Source organism: Panthera onca, chromosome C1 (genome assembly GCF_046562875.1).
Source record: "Panthera onca isolate mPanOnc1 chromosome C1, mPanOnc1 haplotype 2, whole genome shotgun sequence".
Taxonomy (NCBI): domain Eukaryota; kingdom Metazoa; phylum Chordata; class Mammalia; order Carnivora; family Felidae; genus Panthera; species Panthera onca.
The window spans coordinates 178032070-178057066 of NC_138346.1; the positions used below are offsets into that span (position 1 = coordinate 178032070).

General features: G+C 43.4%; 2 protein-coding genes across 14 annotated transcripts in view; one reads left to right on the top strand and one right to left on the bottom strand.

Annotated features, from left to right (window-relative positions):
• IFT25 (intraflagellar transport 25) overlaps positions 1 to 17962 on the top strand; it is a 42822-nt gene extending 24860 nt beyond the window's left edge. For 8 of the 9 annotated variants that reach the window (XM_060626869.2, XM_060626872.2, XM_060626870.3 and 5 more), the window contains 3 exons: positions 675 to 743; positions 4884 to 4927; positions 7078 to 7288. In XM_060626869.2, the coding sequence (XP_060482852.1) occupies positions 675 to 743; positions 4884 to 4927; positions 7078 to 7191 (227 nt within the window). In that variant the 3' untranslated portion in view covers positions 7192 to 7288. Of the gene's footprint in view, positions 1 to 674; positions 744 to 4883; positions 4928 to 7077; positions 7289 to 17858 lie in introns of those variants that run through there. The other variant, XM_078451893.2, reaches the window with a different exon arrangement.
• Positions 17963 to 19719: 1757 nt separating this feature from the next.
• The window catches only part of DIO1 (iodothyronine deiodinase 1), a 41758-nt gene continuing 36480 nt past the window's right edge, over positions 19720 to 24997 (bottom strand). For all 5 annotated transcript variants that reach the window (XM_060626862.3, XM_060626861.2, XM_078451897.1 and 2 more), the window contains 2 exons: positions 22450 to 22649; positions 19720 to 20467 (listed from right to left, as the gene is read on the bottom strand). In XM_060626862.3, coding sequence (XP_060482845.1) covers positions 20399 to 20467; positions 22450 to 22649 — 269 coding nt within the window. In that variant the 3' untranslated portion in view covers positions 19720 to 20398. The remainder of the gene's footprint in view (positions 20468 to 22449; positions 22650 to 24997) is intronic.

Consider the following 24997-nt stretch of genomic DNA (forward strand, 5'->3'; position numbering starts at 1 on the left):
TATGGTCAGGAGTGAATGAGTAAATAGGCCTGGCTCACAGTAGTTTCTCTAGTAAATATTTATGACCAAGACCGCTAATAATAATAATAATAATAATAATTAATAATATTATCAGAATATAAAAATAATTTATTATTATTATTATTATTATTACCAGTATTCAAAAAACTCTGGATGATACCAAATTCAAAGATTCTAGGGGCGCCTGGGTGGCTCAGTCGGTTGAGCGTCCAACTTCGGTACAGGTCATGATCTCACAGTTCGTGAGTTCGAGCCCTGCGTCAGGCTGTGTGCTGACAGCTCAGAGCCTGGAGCCTGCTTTGGATTCTGTGTCTCCCTCTGTCTCTGCCCCTCCCCTGCTTGCACTCTCTCTCTCTGTGTCTCTCAAAAATAAATAAACTTTAAAAAATTTTTTAAAAAAAAGACTCTACTAACTTTGTGTTGTTAGTACATTTATAAGATTATAGTGACATAAGACTGCATTTTACCATTGGGCCCTACAGACAAACAGAGTATGTGGATGATTTTTCAATGGTGTTTCTGATCCCAGTATTTTGTGCAGTCCCACCCGTGGTTGACACTTTGAAACAGAGGAAAAAAGGAATATAGGGACAGCAACATAAAATCAGGTAGGTAATTAACACTTTATTCATTTTGTTTGCTTACAATGTCAGTGAGGACGTTGAGGATTGAAAAGAGCACCTCTAAAGAGCCAGTTGATTTTGAGCCATGGATTGAAAGAGGTATGTGCTTGTTTTTTGCCAGCATTATTCTGATAATGAAGGAGTATTGTCTTTTGATTCTGTATTTCCAATTCGACTGCATTTTGGTGGAAAAAGATGACTCTTGTGATTTATTTAGAGCCCAGAAAAACTCAGGTTTGAATACAAGACTGCTTTTTCACTTACTGGTTATGCAACTGTTACCATGTTAATACTTAATTTTTTGGGGTTTCAGAATCCTTATCTGAAAAATGGAGATGGTAACCTACCATTTAAGGTTTTTGTGAACTTAGTATCTGGCATATGGTAGACAGTAAATGTTAGTTTCCTGTCTTTCCTTCCTTCCTAATTAGTGGTACTATTTAATATCATCAGCAGAATTTCCTCGAGTTAAACACAACATATTGCCTTCATGTGTCTATTTCCTCTCCTTCCATGAAAATACCATGAAAATAATAATAAAGAAATAAAAGGAGTCAGGGCACCTGGGTGGCTTGCTCAGTTGAGTGTCTGACTTCAACTTAGGTCATGATCTCATGGTTTGTGAGTTTGAGGCCCACGTGGGGCTCTTGGCTGTCAGCATGGAGCCCACTTTGGATCCTCTGTACCCCTCTCTGCCCCTCCCCCACTTATGCGAGCACACTCTCTCAAAAATAAGTAAAAAATAAAATAAAGGAAGAAAGAAAGAAGGAAAAGGAAGCATAAACCTACAAGGGCAAAAAATAAAAGCAAACAAAAACCATAGGAGATCAAAGCAGATGTGAGAGATGGATATTATGGAAGAGAGGATACAGGTGGAAGAGAATTAACTTGTACAGCTGAATGGAGTAAGTTATAACCTAAGTGTCAAGGAGAATATCAGTGTGAAGCACGCCAGTTTGCCCAAACAGAACCCTAGAAAGGTCTAGAATTTGAATGTAAGAGGTACCATGGAAAGTGCAAGTGAGACAAGGACCAGAAAACAAGGGTGATTAGTTGAATATCTATATATAGAATGCTTGGGCCCTAGGTAAGTTCTCCTATTCCACAAAGCTGGACCACAAACCACTTGCAAGGGGTGACTAGAAACACTAAATGTTGAGGCTCAGAACTCCGGGAGACCAGGCATAATAGAGAAAGCTAAGTGAGGCATGGAGTTGAAAATGGGATTTAAGTGGAAGCCTGCATGTTGAATGGTGGGAACTCCTCTGTGCTCTACTATTTATGACAGCGACCAAGAATATAGTCCTGGCCAGGAGACCGAATGATTAATTTTTGGAGAAACTGAATGGCTATAGAAAAAAGACCTGTGGATACTGACAAAGCCTAGCTTTTTCCTGGCCACCTATTGAAATCCACTAGTCAGTGAGCCTGGTTTCATGCATACAATTTTCAAGTGATTTATTATAAGTAACGAAAGACAGCCAAAGATCACAAAGACATTTGGTGAAAGCCTCAAACCCTGAATATGATCAAGCCTTTAGTTCTAATTCCAGTATATAGGAAACAGAGGACAGAGGAACAGATTTAATGAAACCATGAAGAGGCAAGATGACAAAATGTGTGTCATTCTGCTTTCTGGTCCCTTCAGTAAGACTGACGTGGGAAAAAATGGGGGGAAAATTAGTTCAAGATTAAAAGAGACTTAATTCTGATTTGGATAAAGCAACCATAAAAAGACATTTTGGGAACAATTGGAAAATTTGAATGTGGACTGGTTATTATATAATATTAAAGCATTTTAAAAATTATTTTAGTGTTTGTTTATTTTTGAGAGAGAGAACACGAACGGGGGAGAGGCAGAGAGAGAGGGAGACACAGAATCTGAAGCAGGCTCCAGGCTCCGGCTGTCAGCACAGAGCCCAATGCAGGGCTCACACCTACAAACCAGGAGATCATGACCTGAGCCAAAGTCAGACACTTAACCGACTGAGCCACCCAGGCGCCCCTAAAGCATTTTTTAATGTTAGTATGATAATAGTATTATGGTTATGTAAGAAAATATCCTTATTATTTAGAGATAGATAATCAAATAATTGGAGGTGAAATGTCATGTTGTCTTAGAACATGCTTTAAAATACTTGAGCAGGGGCGCCTGGGTGGCTCAGTTGGTTAAGCGTCCGACTTCAGCTCAGGTCACGATCTCGCATTCCGTGAGTTCGAGCCCCGCGTCGGGCTCTGGGCTGATGGCCCAGAGCCTGGAGCCTGCTTCCGGTTCTGTGTCTCCCTCTCTCTCTGCCCCTCCCCCGTTCATGCTCTGTCTCTCTCTGTCTCAAAAATAAAAAATAAAAAAATAAAATAAAATAAGATACTTGAGCAAAAAAAATTCCATAAATTAAGTATATTGAAATATTAATAAGTATAAAATCAAGATGATAGGTATATACAGGAATTATATCCTCTCTTCTTTTATGTATGTGAGATTTTCCAATTTTTCATAATTATAAAACTAATGAAAGAAGAGGTTATTATTAACTCCTGGTAGAGGAGGAATTGTGTAAGAAAGAAAATGGGATCGTAGTCCATTACTCATTTCAGCAGTAAATAACATTTATATAGGCAATAATGTAACCATCAAGTATTGATTTCAAAATTGAGAGGATGGCGGGAGGGAAAAGTTACAGGAGGAAAAGGGAGAGAATATTGGTCTAAGAGACCTAAACTTTCTCCTACCATAATATAAAGTCAGTAAATCATTTACAAATTGAGAATGGAATAGAAACATGTTACAATTCCAGGAAAAAAAGCTTAAGGAGTTGAAAACATTATCTCTCAGGAGCAGGACTAGAGAAGGAAGAAAGGGTCAGGCAGGGGATTACTATTCATTACCTCAGAAAGAGGTTAGGAAACAAAGTCATGCACCATCTTATTACTTCCTACAGACTACCCTGTTCATAGGACGTGCCTTGAAAAAGTATGCATGCTAACTATTCTGATACAAAGAAAGTTAATTTCTAAATTATGACAGTATTTATTATTATATTAATCAAATCATATTTCCAGGGTACCTGGGTGGCTCAGTTGGTTAAGCGTCTGACTTCAGCTCAGGTCATGATCTCACAGTTCGTGAATTCGAGCCCTGCATTGGGCTCTGTGCTGACAGCTCGGAGCCTGGAGCCTGCTTTGAATTCTGTGTCTCCCTCTTTCTTTGCCCCTCCCCAGCTCACACTCTGTCTTGGTCTCTCAAAGATAAATAAACATTAAAAAAAAAAAATTCAGGGGCGCCTGGGTGACTCCATTGGTTGGGTGTCTGACTTTGGCTCAGGTCATGATCTCACAGTTCGTGAGTTCGAGCCCCGCATCAGGCTCTGTGCTGACAGCTTAGAGCCTGGAGCATGCTTCAGATTCTGTGTCTCCCTCTCTCTCTGCTCCTCCCCCACTCATGCTCTGTCTCTCTCTCCTTCAAAAATAAGTTAAAAAAAATTTAAAAAAATTCAAATCATGTTTCCAAAAAATGTTTGATGTGATTAACTTGTGATCAACTAAGTTAATGTTTTAAAATTATATAAGTAAAGGTTTTTTAAGTTAGACACCTGAAAAGGTCAATTCATGGGCAGCATAATTCAACATCACAGTAAAAATTTAGTGTGAGAAACTGAGCTGTAGTCATGACCCATGAGAGTGGTGATAAGATGGCTCCTTTCAAGGGGCACCTGGGTGGCTCAGTTGGTTAAGCATCCAACTCTTGATTTCGGCTCAGGTCATGATCTCGTGGTTCGTGAGTTCAAACCCTGCATCGGGCTCTGCACGAGCATCATGGAGCCTGCTTGAGGCTTGAGATTCTCTCTCTGCCCCTTCCCTACTCTCTCTCATGCTCCCTCTCTCTCTCAAAATAAATAAACTTAAAAAAAAAGATGGCTCCTTTCAGGCCTATAATAACTGTTAATAGCTTGATCCTTAAAAGGGATTTCCACATTTTATCCATTCCTTACTTTATATTCCTTTACTGTAATTTCCATTTCCTTTTGTTTATACTTACTAGAGATGGTCTAGAACTCACAGTTTATCTTTCATGCTTTTTATATCACATATTGCTATTTTGAAATTGAATTTTAACCCCCAAACCCTGGTAAGTCTGATCTAACTATAGTTTACCAGACATCATGTTTTGCTGAACATAAATTTCAGTAGCTGTCCTCATGTATTTTGGTCCCTAATTCATTTCTGTTAAATTTGCTTTAGATCTAGTCCACACAGAGGGGCAGCTTCAGAATGAAGAAATTATGGTAAGTAAATATACTTGGTAGAGATAAACATTATCTGTAGCCAGCACAATGTATTTAAATTTTAAATCTATCTCTTTAGTCATAAAGTTAATAAATATCTTCCTGTTATATTATAGGTTCTTTATCCAATCAACCAACAGAGAAGGTTATTCTCAATAATATTATATTCTAAATATAGCATTCATAAACTAGGCTCTTGTCTATCGTAGAATGACAGCAAGGATAAAACAGTTCACTTATTTATCTTTATTTTGTTCATTTATTTTGAAGTATTTACTTGCTTAGCTTTCTTTCATTTGATTCTATAGGCCTTTTAGAATAGGAATTGAAAAAGGTCGAGATGCCAAAATCGGATGTTAATTTAAGCATGAAAGGACAAGGGAGATTCACATAAGGGGAACTGGAGCATAGGATCAGCAACAAATAAGCCAAAGAGAGATGAGGTGGAAAGAGAACCAGCATTTTTCGACAACATTCCATTGGGCTTTGCTTGTCAAGTGGAATGAATGCCCGTTGATGAAGCTGCTGCCTCATCAGGAGTTTCTCTGTTCCTGCTAGTTTATCAGGCCCTGGTTTTAGACAAACACACAAAAAAGTAAAACAACTGAATGTGGGGTGTTTTTTTGTTTTTTGTTTTTTAGATGATAGTGTTTGTTTAATTAAGATTTCTCTAAATGAGGCTTAAAGTTAAGTTTCCTTCTTCACAACTTACTGGGCGCAGCGTTTCAAAAGATTCTGTAGGAAGTTTTTGAATCCTCTTAATTATCTTCTCTACCACCCACACATGCCCAAGGACTGGAGAGGCCAGTGGGGGGCAGAAAAATGATTAATTAGACAGAATATTAACTGCCTGTTTTTGTCCATCTTTACTAATGAGTTATGATTAGTAAGCTTCTGGTAAGTATTTTGTTTCAGAACTCACTGTGAATCAAGGAGCACTGCAAAATTATATAGAACATTTGGAAAATAGTAAGGGGGAATGGGAAGCTGGAAATCAGCCATGATTTTATTAGCCTGCCACAACAGCTTTTATTACACTTTTTTTCTTCTAGTTGTCAATATGCATCACATAGTTATCAAAATGAAGAATTTTGTATCTTTTTAAACAATATTATATTACAAGTTTCATAATTAAAATTAAATGTATGAAAATAGGCAAATGTTAACTGATTTCATTTTTCCTCCCTCTGTCATTACAAGTAATACTACAGAGGCCATGTTATGCATGTTCTTGCTACCATGATCGTCACCTTGTGAATTATTCTCTAAGATTAAATTTCAAGGAATAGAATTACTGGGTCCATCAGTGTAGACATGTTTATAGCTGCTTATGTATATTGTCAATTTGCTTTCCAGAGAAATTATATCAATGTGAAAGTACAGTAACGTTTCAGGGTATATAGTCAGAGGAATCATAAAACAAGGGAAATCTAAACATGAAAAATACTTCAGAAAGACACTTTTTAAACATGTTTATTTTTGAGAGAGAGAGGGAATGCAGGCAGGGGAAGGGCAGAGAGAGAAGGGGACCAAGGATCTGAAGTGGCTGTGTCGACAGCATCGAGCCCGATGTGGGGCTCGAACTCATGAACCATGAGATCATGACCTGAGCCAAAGTTGGACGCTCAACTGAGCCACCCAGGTGCCCCATAGAAAGACACTTTAAAAATTAATCAGAGGGGCGCCTGGGTGGCTCAGTCGGTTAAGCGTCCGACTTAGGCTCAGGTCACGATCTCGCGGTATGTGAGTTCGAGCCCCGCGTCGGGCTCTGTGCTGACTGCTCAGAGCCTGGAGCCTGTTTCCGATTCTGTGTCTCCCTCTCTCTCTGACCCTCCCCCGTTCATGCTCTGTCTCTCTCTGTCTCAAAAATAAATAAACGTTAAAAAAAAAGATTAATCAGAAATGTAAAGTTGCAATTGTTAGCTCCACCTGCTTTTTTTTTTTCATCAAACCAATGCTGATACTTGCCTGATAATACATCAGAGCAACTTCACTATTATGTGCAGCTGGCTTCTCTTCTGAGTGTTGTAGCTTATATATTATTATATATTTAGGATATCGTTCTTGCATCAAACCCTTTCTTCTGCTAACTGCCATTCAACAGTTAACTAAAATTGCTAAAAGCATTCATATTGCTTTTTCCTTTACAGGCCCGGGATGGCCACGCCACTTACTTGAGATTCATTATTATATCAGCCTTTGATCATTTTGCATCTGTGCATAGTGTTTCTGCAGAGGGAATAGCAGTCTCAAATCTTTCTTAGTCTTTATAACAAAATACACTTGCATGATTTTTTAACAATACGTTTATTTAAACATGAAGTTGTCATTGATATACTTTATTAAAGGGACTTGCATCGATCTGTTTCAGTTTTTATTTTCTCTTCGCCATTTTGTGCAAAGGAACTGGTTCATTAGTCAGAAGTGTTGGCCACCATGTAGGCTATGAGAAAGCTCTCTCTTCTATATACAGCTTAACAAAGGAAATGACTATATGTGAAAACTTAACTGATAATCCGTGGTGTCCTCACAACATCTAACAGGATGCCCCTCAGATATCAGTGCATTAATTTTTTTTTAGGTTCAGTGCATTAATTTTTTAACTGATGAAAAGGGCTAAGTGAGCAATATAGACACAGAATGTATGAATTCAGAAAAGAGAAAGTACTTATGGGAAGGCTTCATGGAGGCGACATGAGCTGGGTCTTGTAGAACAAATAATTTATTTCTTTTAATTTTATTTTGCCTTGATTTGAAAATCTCAGGGAAGAATTAGGAAAAACATTATCGGACTTCCCATAGACAACCATATTGATATTATTTGATTTTTTGGATAAGTGGGGGAGGTAAAGAATAAAATAAGACACACTAGAGGGAAATAAAACTTCTCTGAATGTACTTTATTATATAGTTTGACTTTGAAAACATAAATAACCAATATAGCCAAAAGGTAAAAAAAGAAAAATCCAGAATATTGAAAAAAAACCCAGAAATGCGTAAACCTAATGTTATCTCAGGTTGATAAACACATAGAAACAATGGCATTAGAACATAGTGTTTTGCCTGTGGGGTTCGTATTAGTTTCTTGGGGCTGCCATAATAATGTACGACAAATTGGGTGGTTTAAAACAATAGAAATTTAGTCTCTCACGGCTCAGGAGGCTACGAGTCAGAAATGAAGGAATTGAGTGTTTGTTCTGACTGGAGGTTCTGAGGGAGAATCTGTTCTATGCCTTTCTCTTAGTTTCTCGTGTTTCTGGAAATCCTTGGCTTGTAGCACCACAGCTCCACTTTGCCTCTGTCATCATATGGCATGCTCTCTGTATGTCTTCACATCATTCTCCCTCTGTGCATATCTGTTTCTGTGTGTCTTCTCTTCTTATAAGGACATCAGTCCTATACTGAATTAGGGTCCACCCTACTCCAGTGTGACCTCATCTTAACTGATTACATCTGCAACATATTTTCAAGTAAAGTCACATTCAAGGATTAAGACTTCAACATGTCTTTTTAGAGACCGTTCAACCCACAACACAATCTTAGTGAAATATCTTTATGATGGTTAATTTTGTGTATTATCTTGACTGGGCCACAGTGCCCAGATATTTGTTCAAACATTCTGAATGTTTTATGTGTGGGGGTTTTTCTTGAATGAGATTCACATTTAAATTGGTGGACTTTGAGTAAAGCAGGTTGCCCTCCATAATGTGGGTGGACTTCACCCAATCAGTTGAAGACCTTAATAGAATAAAGACTGACCTTTCCCAGGCAAGAAAGAATTCTGCCAGTGGACAGCTTTCGGACTTGTACTACAACATTAGCTCTTCCCTGGGTCTCCAGCCTGTCAGCCAACCCTACAGATTTTGGACTTGCCAGACTTCATAATCATATGAGCCAATTTCTTAAAATCAATCTCTCCCCCCCTCCATTATCTGTGTGTGTGTGTGTGTGTGTGTGTGTGTGTATGTATATGTGTGTGTGTGTATATATATGCATGTATATATATATACACACACACATATACATACACACACACACATATATGATGGGAGGAGAGGGAGGTGGTGGCTATTACTGCTATAATCTACTACAATTAAACACTGTATGCCCCCTGATGTGATGCAACATGAAGCACACAGGCCAGCCTCCGAAGTCCTCATGCCAAAATTACTGAGCCTAAATCGAGTCAAGTTCTAGAGTTCACTTCCATTTCCAGGAAACACGAGGGATGGATAAACAAGTAAAATGACACCAAAAGGAAGCAAATAGACTAGAGGCCATTTTGTAGCTCACTGAAATGTGCAGAGCTGCGCCTTCCCTGCACAAGGTAAGATATGCTTCCTGGCCTTCTTGGCTTGGGTAGGGCCATGTGACCAATTGTGGGTGATGAGATGAGGGGAAAGTGATTGCTCGGCCGAGCATTTAATTGCCTGCATGAGACACTTCAAAGCTCTTTTTTTTTTTTCTCTGTCACAACGACCGGCTGTGACGTTCTACACAGTAACTACTTCATCACTCTGGGTCTGGAAGTGAGCCTGGTGATGGCAGGTAGCAGACCTCTCAGCCAGTGTGAGATGGACATACAGAAGGAAAAATAAAGGTTCATCGTTTTAAGTCCATGAAATTTGGAGTATAACCTGGCCTGTCCTGACCGATTCACAGACAAATCTGGAATGTGGCTTATCCTACACAGCAAGTGACCTGGTTTCTTCAAGTCAGTGGCCTGAAAAATGGTAATTAATTAAGGGAGAGGGTCCACTCTAGAGTCAAAAAGGCATGAGAGTCCCAATAACTTCACGCCGTGTGTAGATCATGTTCGGATCTGATTTGAGCAAACCAACTGAAAGTAAGACATTTTAAAGACAGTTGAGGACATACTCTTACAGATTGGGTGTTACTGTTCATTTCACTAGGTGTGTTACTGGCATCATGCTTAGGCAAGAATGCTCATACTTTTCAGAGATGCATATAGACGTATGTAGGGGTAAAATGACATATCTGGAATTTGCTTTAAAATACTTCAGCAGACTTTTTTAAGGGAAATGGCGTTAGTTGAAACAAATATGGCAATAAATTGTTAGATCTGGGTGGTGGACGTATGGGGGGGGGCACTTCACTGTCCCCATCTCTTTATCTTTGTGTGTGCTTGACATTCTTCATAATAGAAAAATAAAAATCATTAATGCTACTGAGGGTATCTCTGTGCTGCCCCTCAGATGATTTCCTTAGAAGAGATTCCCAGCGGGAACTGGTCAAAATTAGGCTCTTACTACTTTCTGATAAACTACTTACCACGATTTGTTGCACAAATTTACTTTTAGAAAGGTAAGTTTCAAATAAATGGAGGAGAGTAAGAAAGGTATTTCAAGAGCAACGTTGGTGTGATCGGCAATGTGAAGATGAGCACTCTCTGATCAAACACATTTGGAGGATGTGATGAGGATTTAAGTCTGACTAGGGCAAAGAATGAGACGAAAACCATACAGATCACAGACAGCCTTTAATGTTCTCAAATAGTTTCTCCTAACACTGGAGCCATGTAAGGTTTTTGAGAAGGAAGGTGACTCAGAGCAATTGTGTTCCTGTTCAATAAAATGAAATGCTAAGGATTCTCTTTTGGCCACCTTCCTAAACTGAAATGTCAATGATTCTTTGCATAAGAAGGGCTCACAGATTGCTGGAAAGGATCTCCAGAGGTTGTCTGATTGATCTCTTTGGCACAGACCTAGTAAATTATCTCTAAGTCTTTTTTCTCGGTTTCTGTCTTCCGCGGATGCAGACAGCAAGTTATCAGTGTTAGTGCTTGTCTTACCACTTTATGATACTTAAAAACAGCATATTCTTTAACCTGCGTTTTCCTGGGCTTTAAAAACTCATTTCATCCTTATGAAAACCTCTCCAAGTTTCAAGAAATAGGTATAATAATATGTGGCTTTATCTTTTTTCCTCCTCACTGCTGAACCCCATCATCTTTTCAAAGTATCATTTGTCCCCAGTTGGCTTCCTCTGTCCCCCTCATCCCTCATTTGGATTTATCTCCACCTACCCACTGACTCCTGACTCCCATTGTGCTGTGTGTGCTATGCGATTTAGACCTTTGAGTCTGCCTTCTCTTTCCTTTCCTTAGGTATGTGTACAGCTAGCTTCCTCATGGACTTCAGATCCTTACACCAAATCTCCTCAGTGAGGCCTTCCCTGGCATCCTGTATCTCACCATCCTGGCCATTTCCCACCCACACACACCACTGCAACGTGAACACATTCAGTCTTCCTTCCCTGTGTTTTTCTCCTGTGTTCTGGGACTAGCCACCCTGTGTCCTATGCTTCAGGGGTTCGGTACCTTATTCCTCTTTTCTCACTAAAATTCAACTTAGATTTTCCCCCCTTCAATCATACCCCAAGCAAGCTTTGAAAGATGAGGGCAGCGCAGCCTCCTTTCAGGTGTAAATATCTTGGGTAGGGTCTCGATTGAATTGCCCTTGGCTCCCACAAGCCTTCAGGGATGGCCCTACCTAATACTATACATATTTTTTTCTTTTCTTTTTTTTTAAGTTTATTTATTTTGAGAGAGTGAGAAAGAGAGCAGGGGAGGGGCAGAATGAGAGGGAGAGAGGGAATCCCAAGCTGGCTCTGTATGGTCAGCCCGACGCAGGGCTCAAACTCACAAACTGTGAAAGCATGACCTGAGCCAAACCTAAGAGTCGGACGCTTAACTGACTGAGCCACGCAGGTGCCCCACACATATTTTTTTCTTATTTCTCATGTATATCATATTTGTTGTGTCTTTCCCTCACTAGCATGTAAGTTCCACAGGGCAGAGAACTTTTGTTTCTTTTGTTTATGACTGTATCCTCAGGCCCTAGTGCCTGGCACATAGTAGATTTTCAGTGAATATTTTCAATAAATAAACAATGTTCATTTGTTTGCATATCTCTGTCTCTATACTATAACATCCTTGAGGAGTTTTTTAATAAAGCTAGCTAATAAAGTACCCATTTTTGGATCATTTACCGTGGGCCAGTGCCTACCACAGTGCCAAGTTAAACAACCGATCAATTTATTTAAAGGGATGGATTTTTTAAAAAGTAAAACTGTAGGGGCGCCTGGGTGACTCTTTGGTTAAGTGTCTGACTCTTTTTTTAAAATTGTTTTTTAATGTTTATTTATTTATTTTTGAGAGAGAGAGAGAGCAAGCAGGGGAGAGGCAGAGAGAGATGGAGACAGAATCCCAAGCAGGCTCTACACTGTCAGCACAGAGCCCAACATGGGGCTAAAACCCACGAACTGTGAGATCATGACCTGAGCTGAAACCAAGAGTTGGACGCTTAACTGACTGAGCCACCCAGGCGCCCCGTGTGTCTAACTCTTGATTTCGGCTCAGGTCATGATCTCACGGTTCGTGAGTTCAAGCCCTGTATCGGGCTCTGCGCTGATAGTGTGGAGCCTGCATGGGATTCTGTCTCCCTCCCTCTCTCTCTGCCCCTCCCCCACTCGTGCTGTCTCTGTCTCTCAAAATAAATAAACAAAACAAAAGTAAAAATCTAATGACGTTTTATGATGTACTCAAACAGGGCAAAGAAATATTACACAAATGAAAATTCTTGCATCTCTCACTCATTTATGCAGACTTTTAACAAGCATTGCAGTTCTGAGTCCTGTCTCAGGAATTCCCCTCCGTGGGGGGCATCCTTTGGGAGCTCCACCTTCTAAGGTGATGCTCCAACAGCCCCTTGTAGCTGATAGCAAGCCCCCTAAAAATAGCATGTGGCAGTGTGAGAAGTTTTATGCGTATAGCTTTTGACACAAATTCCATTTATAGGAATACATGCTAATGAACGAATCAGATCAGTGACAAATGAACCAAGATTTATAGCAATGCTGTTTACAGGACAGAAAACTGGAAACAACAGTGCATCCATACATTAGAAAGCAAATATATAGACCTCAAATATACTTTATAATGGGATATAAATCATTTATAAATATAGGATGGATACTTCTGGTTAAAGATGGTGGCAGAAAGAGATTTTTACTCTGTCTCCTTTTTCAAAACACATATTCACAACAGAAGAATTATAAAAAGAAAAAAAAAAGAATTTCATCTTCAAGGAAATAATTGCAACCTCTAACTGGAAAGGATTTTCACTACATACGGTGAAATCGGGATTTTGGTGAAAAGGAAGCTGAGAACAGCCATGCTTTACCGGAACTAGAGAGTTTTCTTGAACATGTCACAGACGTAAAATGCTTATTCAACATTTTTTTTTTTTTTTTTATTAGACTCAAGCCATCTCAGCCCTCAGGTAGCTTCAGAGGAGGGGGAATGTCCCCAGAGGGCTAAGGTTAATAAACTCCAAATGGCAGCGGAGATGGAACTGAAGGAGAGACAGGCAGGACACAGCAGAGGAGGTGCTGGAGGAAGCATGGTGAAGGCGGGCTGCCGTGAGAAAATCCAGCAGGCTGGGGGCTTAAACAGACATTTATTTTCTCACACTTCTGGAGACTGAAAGGCCAAGCTCAGAGTGCCAGCACCGTTGGTTTCTGGTGAGACCTCTCTTCCCGGCTTGTACACGGCCACCATCTTCCTATGTGCTCACATGACCTCTTCTCTGTCCACAGCGGGAAAGCGAGCTCTCTGGTGTCTGTTCTTAAAAGGACACTGATCCTATTGTATCATTGCCCTTGCCTGACCTCATTTAACATTACTAATTTTTTTTAATGTTTATTTTTGAGAAACAGAGACAGAGCATGAGCAAGGGAGGGACAGAGAGAGAGGGAGACACAGAATCTGAAGCAGGCTCCAGGCTCTGAGCTGTCAGCACAGAGCCTGATGCGGAGCTCGAACTCCTGAGCCGTGATATCATGACCTAAGCCGAAGTCGGACACTCAACCAACTGAGCCACCCAGGCTCCCCTCATTTAATCTTAATTACCACCTCTAGGCCCTGTCTCCAAATAGAGTCACCCTGGGGGTTAGAGCTACAACATATGAATTCAGTGCATACGAGGTGGTGAGAAGACAGTTAAAGCAGAGAGTGTGACTGAGGGGATTTCTAGGAGCACTGTTGCAAAGGAGGTAGTAAACTTAATAAGAGGATATCTAAGACTGCTAATCCATTTTTTAATTTGAATTTATTGTTTAATTTACGTCCAAGTTAGTTAGCATATGGTGCAGCAGTGATTTCAGGAATAGGTTCTATAAATGCCTCTTACCCATTGAGACCATCCCCCCTCCAACCACCCTCCAGCAACCCTCTGTTTGTTCTCTATATTTAAGAGTGCCTTATGTTTTGTCCCCCTCCCTATTTTTATATTATTTTTGCTTCCCTTCCCTTATGTTCATCTGTTTTGTATCTTAAATTCCTCATATGAGTGAAGTCATGTGATACTTGTCTTTCTCTAATTTCGCTTAGCATAATACCCTCCAGTTCCATCCCCGTAGTTGCAAATGGCAAGATTTCCTTCTTTTTGATAGCCGAGTAATACTCCACTGTATATGTGTATACCACATTTTCTTTATCCATTCATCCATCGATGGACATTTGGGCTCTTTCCATACTTTGGCTGTTGTTGATAGTGCTGCTATAAACATTGGGGTGCATGTGCCCCTTTGAAACAGCACACCTGTATCCCTTGGATAAATACCTAGTAGTGCAATTGCTGTTAAGACCGCTAACCTAAATGAAAGTTGCAGATAGCCCCAGCTTACTCCATCCTTCTACACTCTGTTCCAGCAAATAACATGCCCCATTAAAGAAGAGTAATCAGAAAAGACCCAGAAGGGTACTGCTTTAGGTCAGGTTCTCTAGAAACAGAGCCCAAAACAGAGATTCTTGCAGGAGCGATTTACTGAATGAGTGCTGTCAGGAAGCAGGATATACCAGGAGGGGAAAGCTAATCCAAGATCTGGCTTCAGCTGAAGCCCCAGCCTGATCCCATAGGGAGCTCTGGACCATGAGTGGCACCAGAGAGGTATACTCCCCACCATGAGGCAAAGGACTAGGACTTTGTGCTTCAAATGCATCAATCATGGGCCACCTCAGGAATTTTGGGTAACACAGCTCCTGTCACTTGAGGGCACTTGTCAGGAGAAAGGGCATCTGTGAGGAACCAATACGGCAGCTGGCAGATGGGTGCACTGGCTTGGTGAGAGGGACCAGGGTGGATCACCGACAACATCCAGTATCTCAATGCTCCTCAAACTGTGGTCCCTGAAACAGCAGCGTCAGCCTCCATCTGAGAACTTGTTAGAAACGCAGATTTCCTAGCCCCCCCTCCCCCCCCCCAGATCTGTTGAATCAGAAATACTGGGGGGTGAGACCCATGAATCTATTTTAACAAGCCCTCCAGGGAATTTTAATGCAGGCCGAAGCTTGAGAACCACCATACTGTAGAGAATGATGACTAGAAACTAAGACATTGGAGGAAAAAAACAAAAATAAAGCGGCTATACAACACATGTTGCAAGAGAAATTAAAGAACACAAGAACTGAGGCCCATGGAAGACAAAAAGAGCTCAAAGAAGAGATACAAGGATTTAAAGAAAAAATTATGGAGGAAAAAAACAAAAATAAAGTGGCTATACAACACATGTTGCAAGAGAAATTAAAGAACACAAGAACTGAGGCCCATGGAAGACAAAAAGAGCTCAAAGAAGAGATACAAGGATTTAAAGAAAAAATTATAAGGCACGGAAGATGAACAGTGAGCTGCCAGAGCTAATAAAAGAAATGGAAGAGAAAAAACCATTTCAGAGGTAAAGCCACATAAGAAACAAAGGGATGATGATGGTAGTTGCAACAGTCAGCATTCAGTTAGGACCCTACAATCACCCCGGATACGTATTTAAAGCGGAGAGGGAAATAGTGCAGGGAATTTGTTACAAAATGTTGAAGAGGCTGGGAAAACAAACAGGAGGTAGGAATGTAACCCAACGTTGGCACCCATGAGCCACACTCACTATTGACCAGCAGAGGCACCATCACTGTCTCTGAACAGAAGCCACCCGCTGCCGTGGTGATAAGACAGCCACAGTGCACGGTCCCCTTCCATCCCTATAGCCAGATATGGGAAAAATGGCTTCTCCCTTCTACCCACCTTCTAATCTCCCACCAGCGCTTCCCAGTGGCAGAACCTAAGCAGAACACAGTCAGTCTTCAGGCTTCCAGGTCCCTGAAATCCAGAGGAGAGGGTGGGCAGATGGGAATGGGTGAGAACCAACAAACTTTATCTGGCTCAATAATAAACCCAGTTTAGGAAGAATCCGGGTCAGAGGAGAGAGATTGAGAAAAATCACGGAATGAAATAGAACACAGATTTAAAAAATAGTTACAGAGAATAGCTATGGAAGAACAGGGATACAGCCTACCTAATTATAGTTCCTAAGAGAGTAGGACAAAATACAACAGAAAAGATGTTCCAGGCAACTGAAGAGAATGTCCTTGAAATTAAAAAAAAAAAAAAAAAAAAAAAAAAAAAAAGAAGAAGAATTAAAGCTTAAGACCAGAAGAGGATGTTATATGTGCCTTAGTTGTTTAGACTAACATAACAAGAATGCCATACGCTGGGTGGCTTATAGACAACAGAAATTTATTTCTTACAGTTCCCGAGTCCAGAAGTCTGAGATCGGGGTGCCAGCAAGGTCAGGTGAGGGCCCTCTTCTGGGGTTGCAGACTTCTTGTGTCCTCACATGGTGGAAGGAGACAAGCTAGCTCTCTGGGGCCTCTTTTATAAACACGCTAATCTCATCCCAAAGGGGTCCCTCCCGAAGGATGATTCATTCAGCATTCCTCCCAGGACTGCCCTGATACTATCACGCTGGGCTTTTGGGTTTAGCATATGAATCTGGCAGGGGTGGGGGGACACAACCATTCATACTATAGCGGTATTACAGGACATTTCGATACTAGAACAATCACCACTGGACTATGTCTTGGTGAAGTTACTGAACCTCAAGTATAAAGAAAGAATCCGGGGCGCCTGGGTGGCTCAGTCGGTTAAGCGTCAGACTTCGGCTCAGGTCACGATCTCGCGGTACGTGAGTTCGAGCCCCGCATCGGGCTCTGTGCTGACTGCTCAGAGCCTGGAGCCCGTTTCAGATTCTGTGTCTCCCTCTCTCTCTGACCCTCCCCCGTTCATGCTCTGTCTCTCTCTGTCTCAAAAATAAATAAATGTTAAAAAAAAAAAATTTTTTTTTAAATAAAAAAAAGAAAGAATCCGACAGGTTTGGGGCAGAATAAAAGCAATTCAGGAAATGCTAGGAGTAATCAGGCTGGCCTCAGACTTTTCTTCTCAGGACTTGTAGACAACAGTGAAGCTATATCTGCAAATCTCTGAGGTAAAGAGACTGAAACACAAGAGTCTAAAACCCAGCCAGGTATCCTGCAGGCTTACAGACAATAGACTGGAGGCTGCAAATATGTAAGACTTCATTCAGGGAATACAAGACCCATGTGCTTTTCTTGAAAAACCTACTTGAGACTTTTTTTTTTTTTTCTAGAGAAAGCAAGGGGGGAGGGGCAGAGGGAGAGAGAGGACCCCAAGCAGGCTCCACATTGAGTGTGGAGCCCCACGTGGGGTTTGAGCCCACTACCCTGGAATCCTGACCTGAGCTGAAATCAAGAGTTAGACACTCAACCGACTGAGCCACCCAAGCGCCCCCGACTTGAGACTTTCAATGATGTAATCTATATGGCAAAATAGGTATCCTGAATCCTTCCTCAGTTGAACCCCTAACTATGCTGGATGAAATGTATTAACATACATTCTTAAATTCATGGCTGAGCTTACCAGAAATGAAATAGTCTGTGGCCAATTCAGCAGAATTAGAGTTGAGTCCAAACCTCTTGAGTCCCCTGCACTTGGTCTTTTTTCCATCTTTGCCATGTAGGTTTCTCTGCTTTAACACCCTCTTCCCTTTCCGTGTTCTCCAGGTTTCTGTTCCGGAAGGCCTGGGCCTCCTTGAGGACCAAGCCCAAATGCCCCCACCTATGACAGGCTTTCCCAGACCCACCTAGCTCCGAGGGATTGCTCTCTCCTCTATACTCCCAGATCAGTTAGTCTTTTTTTTTTTTTTTTTTTTAAGTTTATTTATTTTTTCAAGAAAGGAACAGAGATAGAGTGCAAGCAGGGGAGGGGCAGAGAGAGAGGGAGACACAGAATCCGAAGCAGGCTCCAGGCTCTGAGCTGTCAGCACAGAGCCCAACACGGGGCTCAAACCCACGAACGGTGAGATCATGACCTGAGCCAAAGTCAGACGCTCAACCCGACTGAGCCACCCAGGTGCCCCTGATCAGTTAGTCTTATCTCAGCTGTCCCCATCGTATTTGCTTTGAGTTATGGTCATTGCCATGTATGCCTAGTCCCCCACGAGGTTAAGCTGCTGGAGAACAATATAGCTGGACCTTGTCCATCTATGCATTTCTTAGCACCCAGAAAAGACTCAGTGCTCAATGTCTGAAGCATTAAACTGAAGAGAATTCAATTGGCACGCTTGGGGTCTATTTTAACATTCTAAAACCTCCTCAGTTCCAGCCACTATTGTTCACTGAAAACTGGGAGCTTTCTGTGCATTTAGAGGCATGAATCGGGGGACCATCTGGGAAGTGGTTCAGAGGAGCATGGCCTTAGCCGCTGTCTCCTTTTGTGGAACTTGGTACTTAGGAAGGACAGTGCTCGGCTGTGCGTTAGCCCCGCCATTTTCCCAGCTACTCATTCTCTGTCTAACCTCACAAACTCATGCCAGCATTGCTTTGGCAGGGTGAAGAATTTTTATCCAGTGTCCCTACTGTCCTGCCTTCCCTCCATCCCCCACTCCCTAAAAAGGGGGCCCAAGGAGGCAGTTGTGAAATAATAATGGCCAACACATCCATGGCATTTTCTCCAAGGCAGGTACAGTGCTTTACTCTTTCCAAGAGTAGCATTTTCTGAGTGCTTTACTCATGAATCGTGTATGCAGCAGGCGCTGTTGATATCCCATTTTATAGTTCAAGATACCAAGGCAGCTTAGCCAAAGTCCCACAGCTAGCAGGGAACAGGGCCAGGACTCTGGCTTGAACTTAGAGGTGGGGTTTGAATCTCTGTGGGTTACTTACTAGTTCTGAGACCTTTCACAAGTTACTTAACTCTGAGCCTTGAGTTCCTCATCTAGAAAATGGGGATAATAATTTCCTCTTTGAAATATATGAAGATTAGATGAGTTAACATATCTGAAAGTGGGTACCTGGTAGATGATTAGAGAGAACTTTTTTAAAAAAATAAAATAGCAACGTTAATAGTATTAACATTGTGGCAACTAAGGCAGAGCCAAAGAGAATGTTTTCATGTTAGAAAAATGTCTCCCGGGGCACCTGGGTGGCTCAGTCAGTTGGGTGTCCGACTTCAGGTCCGGTCATGATCTCGCTGCTTGTGGGTTCGAGCCCCGCTTCAGGCTCTGTGCTGACAGCTGGAAGCCTGGAGCCTGCTTCAGGTTCTGTGTCTCCCTCTCTCTCTGCCCCTCCCCTGCTCATACTCTGTCTCTCTCTCTCCCTCAAAAATAAATAAAACATTTAAAAAAATTAAAAAAGAAAAGGAGAAATGTCTCCCAAGTCCATTCTTTTATGTCATGTTGTGAAGGTAGCTTGATTCCAATGTGAATCAAAATGTTTTTTTTTTCTTTAAAGGCAACGGCCCCTGGACCAAATGAGGCACCTCCAGCGTATGGTATTTTTGCTGATCAGATCACACTGGGCTATAAAGCTGAAACAGGCTGACACAAATTGGAAAAGGAAATGTAAAGATCACACCGAAGCCATCCCAAATAGCCTGAGGTGTTTTAATCATTCTGTATTAGCTTTACTGCATCTTAAAACATTTTCGTTCAAGTCAAGTCACAGCTGTGTTCACTTTGCACTGTGGCCGTCATAGACAAACGTGAAAAGAAGCAGAGTTAAAACAGATCAATACCAATGGTTATCCATGAGTCTGATGTAATGTAACACAAATGACCCTTAGGAGACTTGCAAAGAAACCAGAGAAACAGTTTCAAATACGAGCTTCCGCATCAAAGAACGACAGCTTTCAATTCCTCATCTCTCTCTCCACAACAGGAGTTCTCCCCATGCTTGGTTCTAAAAACCAATTTAGCATCTTAGACGATCAGTTCCAGAAATGGCAAATTTGGTGGAATGAATCTACCTGACGTGAGGACTGCCGTATGTCACCACTTGGTATCAGAGTGGCTGGAGATGGGGACCACGTGCAATGAATGTGGTCTCTGCGTGGGGGCAGCATTGACATTCTGTACAGTCTTTAACATTCAGCTCACTTGCTGCTTCGTTTTCTGACTACAGTTGTTCGGCTAGATCAGAGAGCTCTGAGCTGGTAGTTCAGCTGGGGATACAGGTCAAGAGGTAAAAGCCACATGGGCTGGGGGGAGAGCCAGGACTTGAGGAGCCCTCCTGCTGATCACCTAGGGCTGGGGGATCTGCCCAGACTAACTGTGGAGCTTTTCCAGAACAGCGCGAACTTCCTCTGGATGATAGTTCCAAGGGCCAGGTTTACCCTGTAAGAGAGAAAAATCAGCATTCCCAGATTTCCGACTTGCAGGAATTAGCAGGTCTGGAGCTTAGCTGAGAGAACTGGGCTGGTGATAGCTACATGGGAGTTGTCAGGATGGTGTAGACAATGGCAGATGCAACCATAAAGCGGATGGGATCACCCAGGGGGAGAGTGTGAAATGGCACTCACATCTAATGGGCAGACTGGACAGAGAAGTCTGAGGAGAACCAGAGGGGGTAAAGTGAATAGTTTCAAAGGAGAAAGGGGTCTCTACAAATAAGCTGTTCTTCCATAATTCGACCTTTAGATAGGCGTTATCTTCTCTATCCATCAGAACCACCTCTGCCTCTCCAATCCCCATGCCCTAGTTCAGCCCTCTTCGTTCCCTACTTGGGCAGCCATCCCACCTCCTGACTATCCCCAGTCCTCAGTCCCTGCCCCCTCCAGTCAATGCCTCACCCTATAGCCAGTGATCTTTCTAAAATACAGATCTAGTCATGCCTGTCTCCTGCTCGAAACTCCCAGTGGCTCTCCTCCGCCCTAAGAGGTAGGCTGGACTCCTTGGCCCGGAAGGAGCCCCAGTCACCTAAATGCCCCAACTCTCCATTCGCACCCTGCCCTAACATGCCTCAGTGCCTTTGCTCACCTTCTTCCCTATATTTGCCATGATTTTCACTCACCGTGCTCATGTGGCTGGCTTCCTGGCCTTTAAGCCTCAAGCAACTGTCACCACCTCTAAAGAGCCTACCTCTCTTCCTCAGGGGTCAGGAAATTTACAGTCTGAGAGCCAAATGTGTCCTGATGCTCACACTCTTCCATTTACATATCGTCTACGCAGTTTTTGTGCTCGGACAGCAGGACTGAATGGTTGTCGCCGGGATTATTTGGTCCACAAAGTCAAAAATAATTTATAGTCTGGCCCTTTGCAGAAAAGGTTTGCTGATCCCTGCTCTGGAGTGTCACAGCACTTGGGACACTGGGGCACTCTATGTGTGTCCTCCTCATCCTCCAGACTGTGAGCACCTCCAAGTAAGGGGTGGGCCATTTTCAAATCGTTTTTGTGTTGCCAGTCCTTGCACGGGGCCTAACCCTGCTTGGCCTCCATCGTGCCATCTTAGAGCCATGTCTCTGGGGAGGAGAAAGGAAGAAGGACCTGAATTCTTGTCCTGTGGCCCTTGGCACCCTGGGGATTCATCTGCAAATTGTTGCTCATTTTACCCGCGTAAGTAGGGCCAGCTTGACACGTGGGCAGGGGAGCATCCACATGGTTGGGCTTCATGTGCTCTCCAAGGCTTGAAACCCCTAAGGCAGCTATAAAACAGTTTCCGCCCTCTCAGGGGAGGCCAACAGTGCCCGAGTGGTCAGAGGCTGTTCTTACACCCCCCACCCTGGCCAGGCTGGAAGTCCTAATGGGGACACAATCACCAGAAAGGAAGCCAGGACTCAATTCCTGCCTTGAATCCCTGCTTTGGCATTTCCAGCTCTTAACTACAGGGTTTGCTCTCTTCCCCCTCCTACAACCCCCACCAGGTTCAGGCCGGCCTCGGAGATTAGCAGCTTCAGACCCTCCCACTCCTGGCCTGTCCCATTCAAAGGATTTAGAACTGAAATCAGAGCCTTGCGCAGTGTGACCTTGGGCAAGTCAATGTCCTCCCAGCATTGTTTAGGAAATGGAAACTACATCCTCTCATTCAGCTTCAAACTGAACTAGGGCTGGGCCAGTCTTCTGGGTGTAGAAGGCAGCCAGGAGGCTGCGGCTCCAGTCCAAATACTAGGGACAGGAAAGTCCCATTATTTCACCTCCCGTGAGGTGGGGGGCCAGAACCTCCATTTTGCAGAAGAGGAAAGGGAAACTCCAAGACAGGAAAGGACTTGCCCCCGGTCACATGCCGGTAAATGGCTGGGCAACAACTTGAATGCCGATCTGCCTGATACGAAGCCCTTTCCGCCCTCACCCGCCCTGGGCCCCTTGCCCCTGGGCACCACCTTGTAGAGGATCCTGCCCGCCTGGAGCACATAGAGTCTCTCGGGCAGCGCTGCGTAGAGCCGGCTGCTTTGGTTCTTCATTGTGTCTACCACCACAGGGCACTGGGGGCTCCTGTCCAGCAGCAAGCAGGCTGCCTGCAGGCGGTCCTGGAGATTCCGATGATTCCTGATGTTCACGTTGTTCTTGAAAGCCCAGCCATCTGCAAAAGAAAGGATGGGCAGCGGGCCTCACAGGCATGGCGCATATTTTCTGCAGATTAAATACCCCCATCCCCATCCCCACCCCTTTTTAACGGAGGGTCCCAGATGAGCCCTTGACCATGATTTGGCCCAGTGTCCTATTATGTGTGAATGCATGAGATCACATAGGGAGATACTGACTGACCCAAAAACAAAGCCTAGGTATCCTGACTCCCAGACCTCAGCTCTTCAGCATGAGAGAGTCCAATAGGCCAGTGCTTCCCGAATTTGAATGTGCATTTGATCCTCATGAGGGCCTTGTTAAAGGAACATCCTGATTCGGTCTGTCTAGGGTGGCACTGAGAGTCTAGCTGGTGCTTAGGAGGCCAAGGCTGCTTGGTCCCTGGACCACATTCTGAGAGGCAAGGGTCTAGAGCAGTAGTTCTCTGCAGGCATTCCGTCCAGACGAGCAGTGCTGGCCTCACCTGGGGCTTTATTGCTAATTCTCAGGCCGCATCCTAGACTGACCGGGAATGGGGCCCACCAATGTGTTTTCACAGCCTTCCAAATGATTCTAACACACACACTGAAGTCTGAGAACTACTATCCAGAATCTAGACAATCTCCCTCTTCTAATTATTCTCCACCAGAATGTTCTTTCCAAAATGCAAACCTGACCATGGCATTCTCCGGCCGTGGCTTTTCATGGCTCCCTGTCATCCTCGGGATAGATCTCCCCAGTGACCTGGCCCGACTCACCTACATTCCTCCAGCCTCTGCTCCAGCCAGGTGGGTGAAACACCTGGGACCCCTTGACCCACAACCCCCAAGCTGCCTCTCACTTCCACCCTCTTCATCACGGTGCCGCCTTCACCCACGGTGTGAGGGCAACAGAACCTTCTCTTTCCTATGACTTCTGGCACTGCTGCTGGTGGGCTGTCCGGACAGCCCCAGGGTGCCTGCCACTCAGGGTGAGCCGACAGCCAAGTACAACTGCTGGCCTGGCAATGACCTTACTTTCAACTTCTCCTAAGAAGTATCCCTGCCTCCCTCCTGATCTTGCTCCTCTCTAACCCATCATCCAAAGATCTCTGGCAATGCTACCAACACAAAATGTAATCAGATTTGTTTCTCTCCTTACAAACCAGTTACAGGACCGGCTCCTTGTCATAGCGTGTAATGATCCCGACCATCTCTCTCCATGCGTACTTCCGGTTACGGCTCCCTGTCCTCCCACGTCTAGCTGAAGTGAATCCTCCTCAAATGATGCCGCCCCCTCTCTTCCCTGTCTCCTTACCATCTCTTCCACATTTGAGATCCTACCTGTCCTTTTAAGGCTCACCTTGGGGCATTTAGGCAGCCCAGTCGGTTAAGCGTCTGACTTCGGCTCAGGTCATGATCTCACAGCTTGTGAGTTCAAGCCCCACATCCGGCTCTGTGCTGACACAGCTCGGAGCCTGGAGCCTGCTTCGGATTCTGTGTCTCCCTCTCTCTCTGCCCCTCCCCTGAGACCGCTCAGTCTCTGTCTCTCTCTCTTTCAAAAATAAATAAACATAAAAAAAAATTAAGAGGGCCACCTCTACCATGGTGCTTCTCAACGTTGGGACTATTGACATTTGGTGGGGGGGGGGGTGCCATCCTGAGTGTTCCCCGATGTTGAGCAGCATCTTTGGCCTCTACTCACTAGGTGTCAGCACCGCTCTGACAATTTGTGACAACCAAAAACATCTCCAGACATTGCCAAATACCCCTTGGGGGACAAAACCACCCTCAGTTGAGAACCACTCAACTGTCCTCCAGGAAGCCTTCCCTGACACACTCAGCTGTATGATATCGGGCAGGATCTTGAAATCTCTTTAAAAAAATTTTTTAATGCTTATTTATTTTGCAGAGAGAGAGACAGACAGAGCACGAGCAAGTGAGGGGGCAGGGAAAGAGGGAGAAGCAGAATCCGAAGCAGGCTCCAGGCTCTGTGCTGTCAGCACACAGCCCAATGCAGGGCTCGAACCCATAAGCCGTGAGATCACGACCTGAGCCGAAGTTGGATGCTCAACCAACTGAGCCTCCCAGGCACCCCTGAAATCTCTTTAAATTCTCAGCTTCCCCATCTGTTATGGGATTAATAGAACCTATGTTGCAGATGGCTGTGCAATGGCTTGTATGAGATAACTTATACGGAAATCCCTTCATAGAAGCTGCTTGAAAAATACTGGTTTATTTTGCCCGAGTGCCCTAAATAACAGACAGGTGGGAAAGAACCCAGTTTTTATTCTGTCCTGCAGAATACTGCTACTTTGCTCTGGAGATGCCCCAAACCACTTTGACTGCTTTACTTTATTTTTTTAAATTTTTTTTTAACATGTATTTA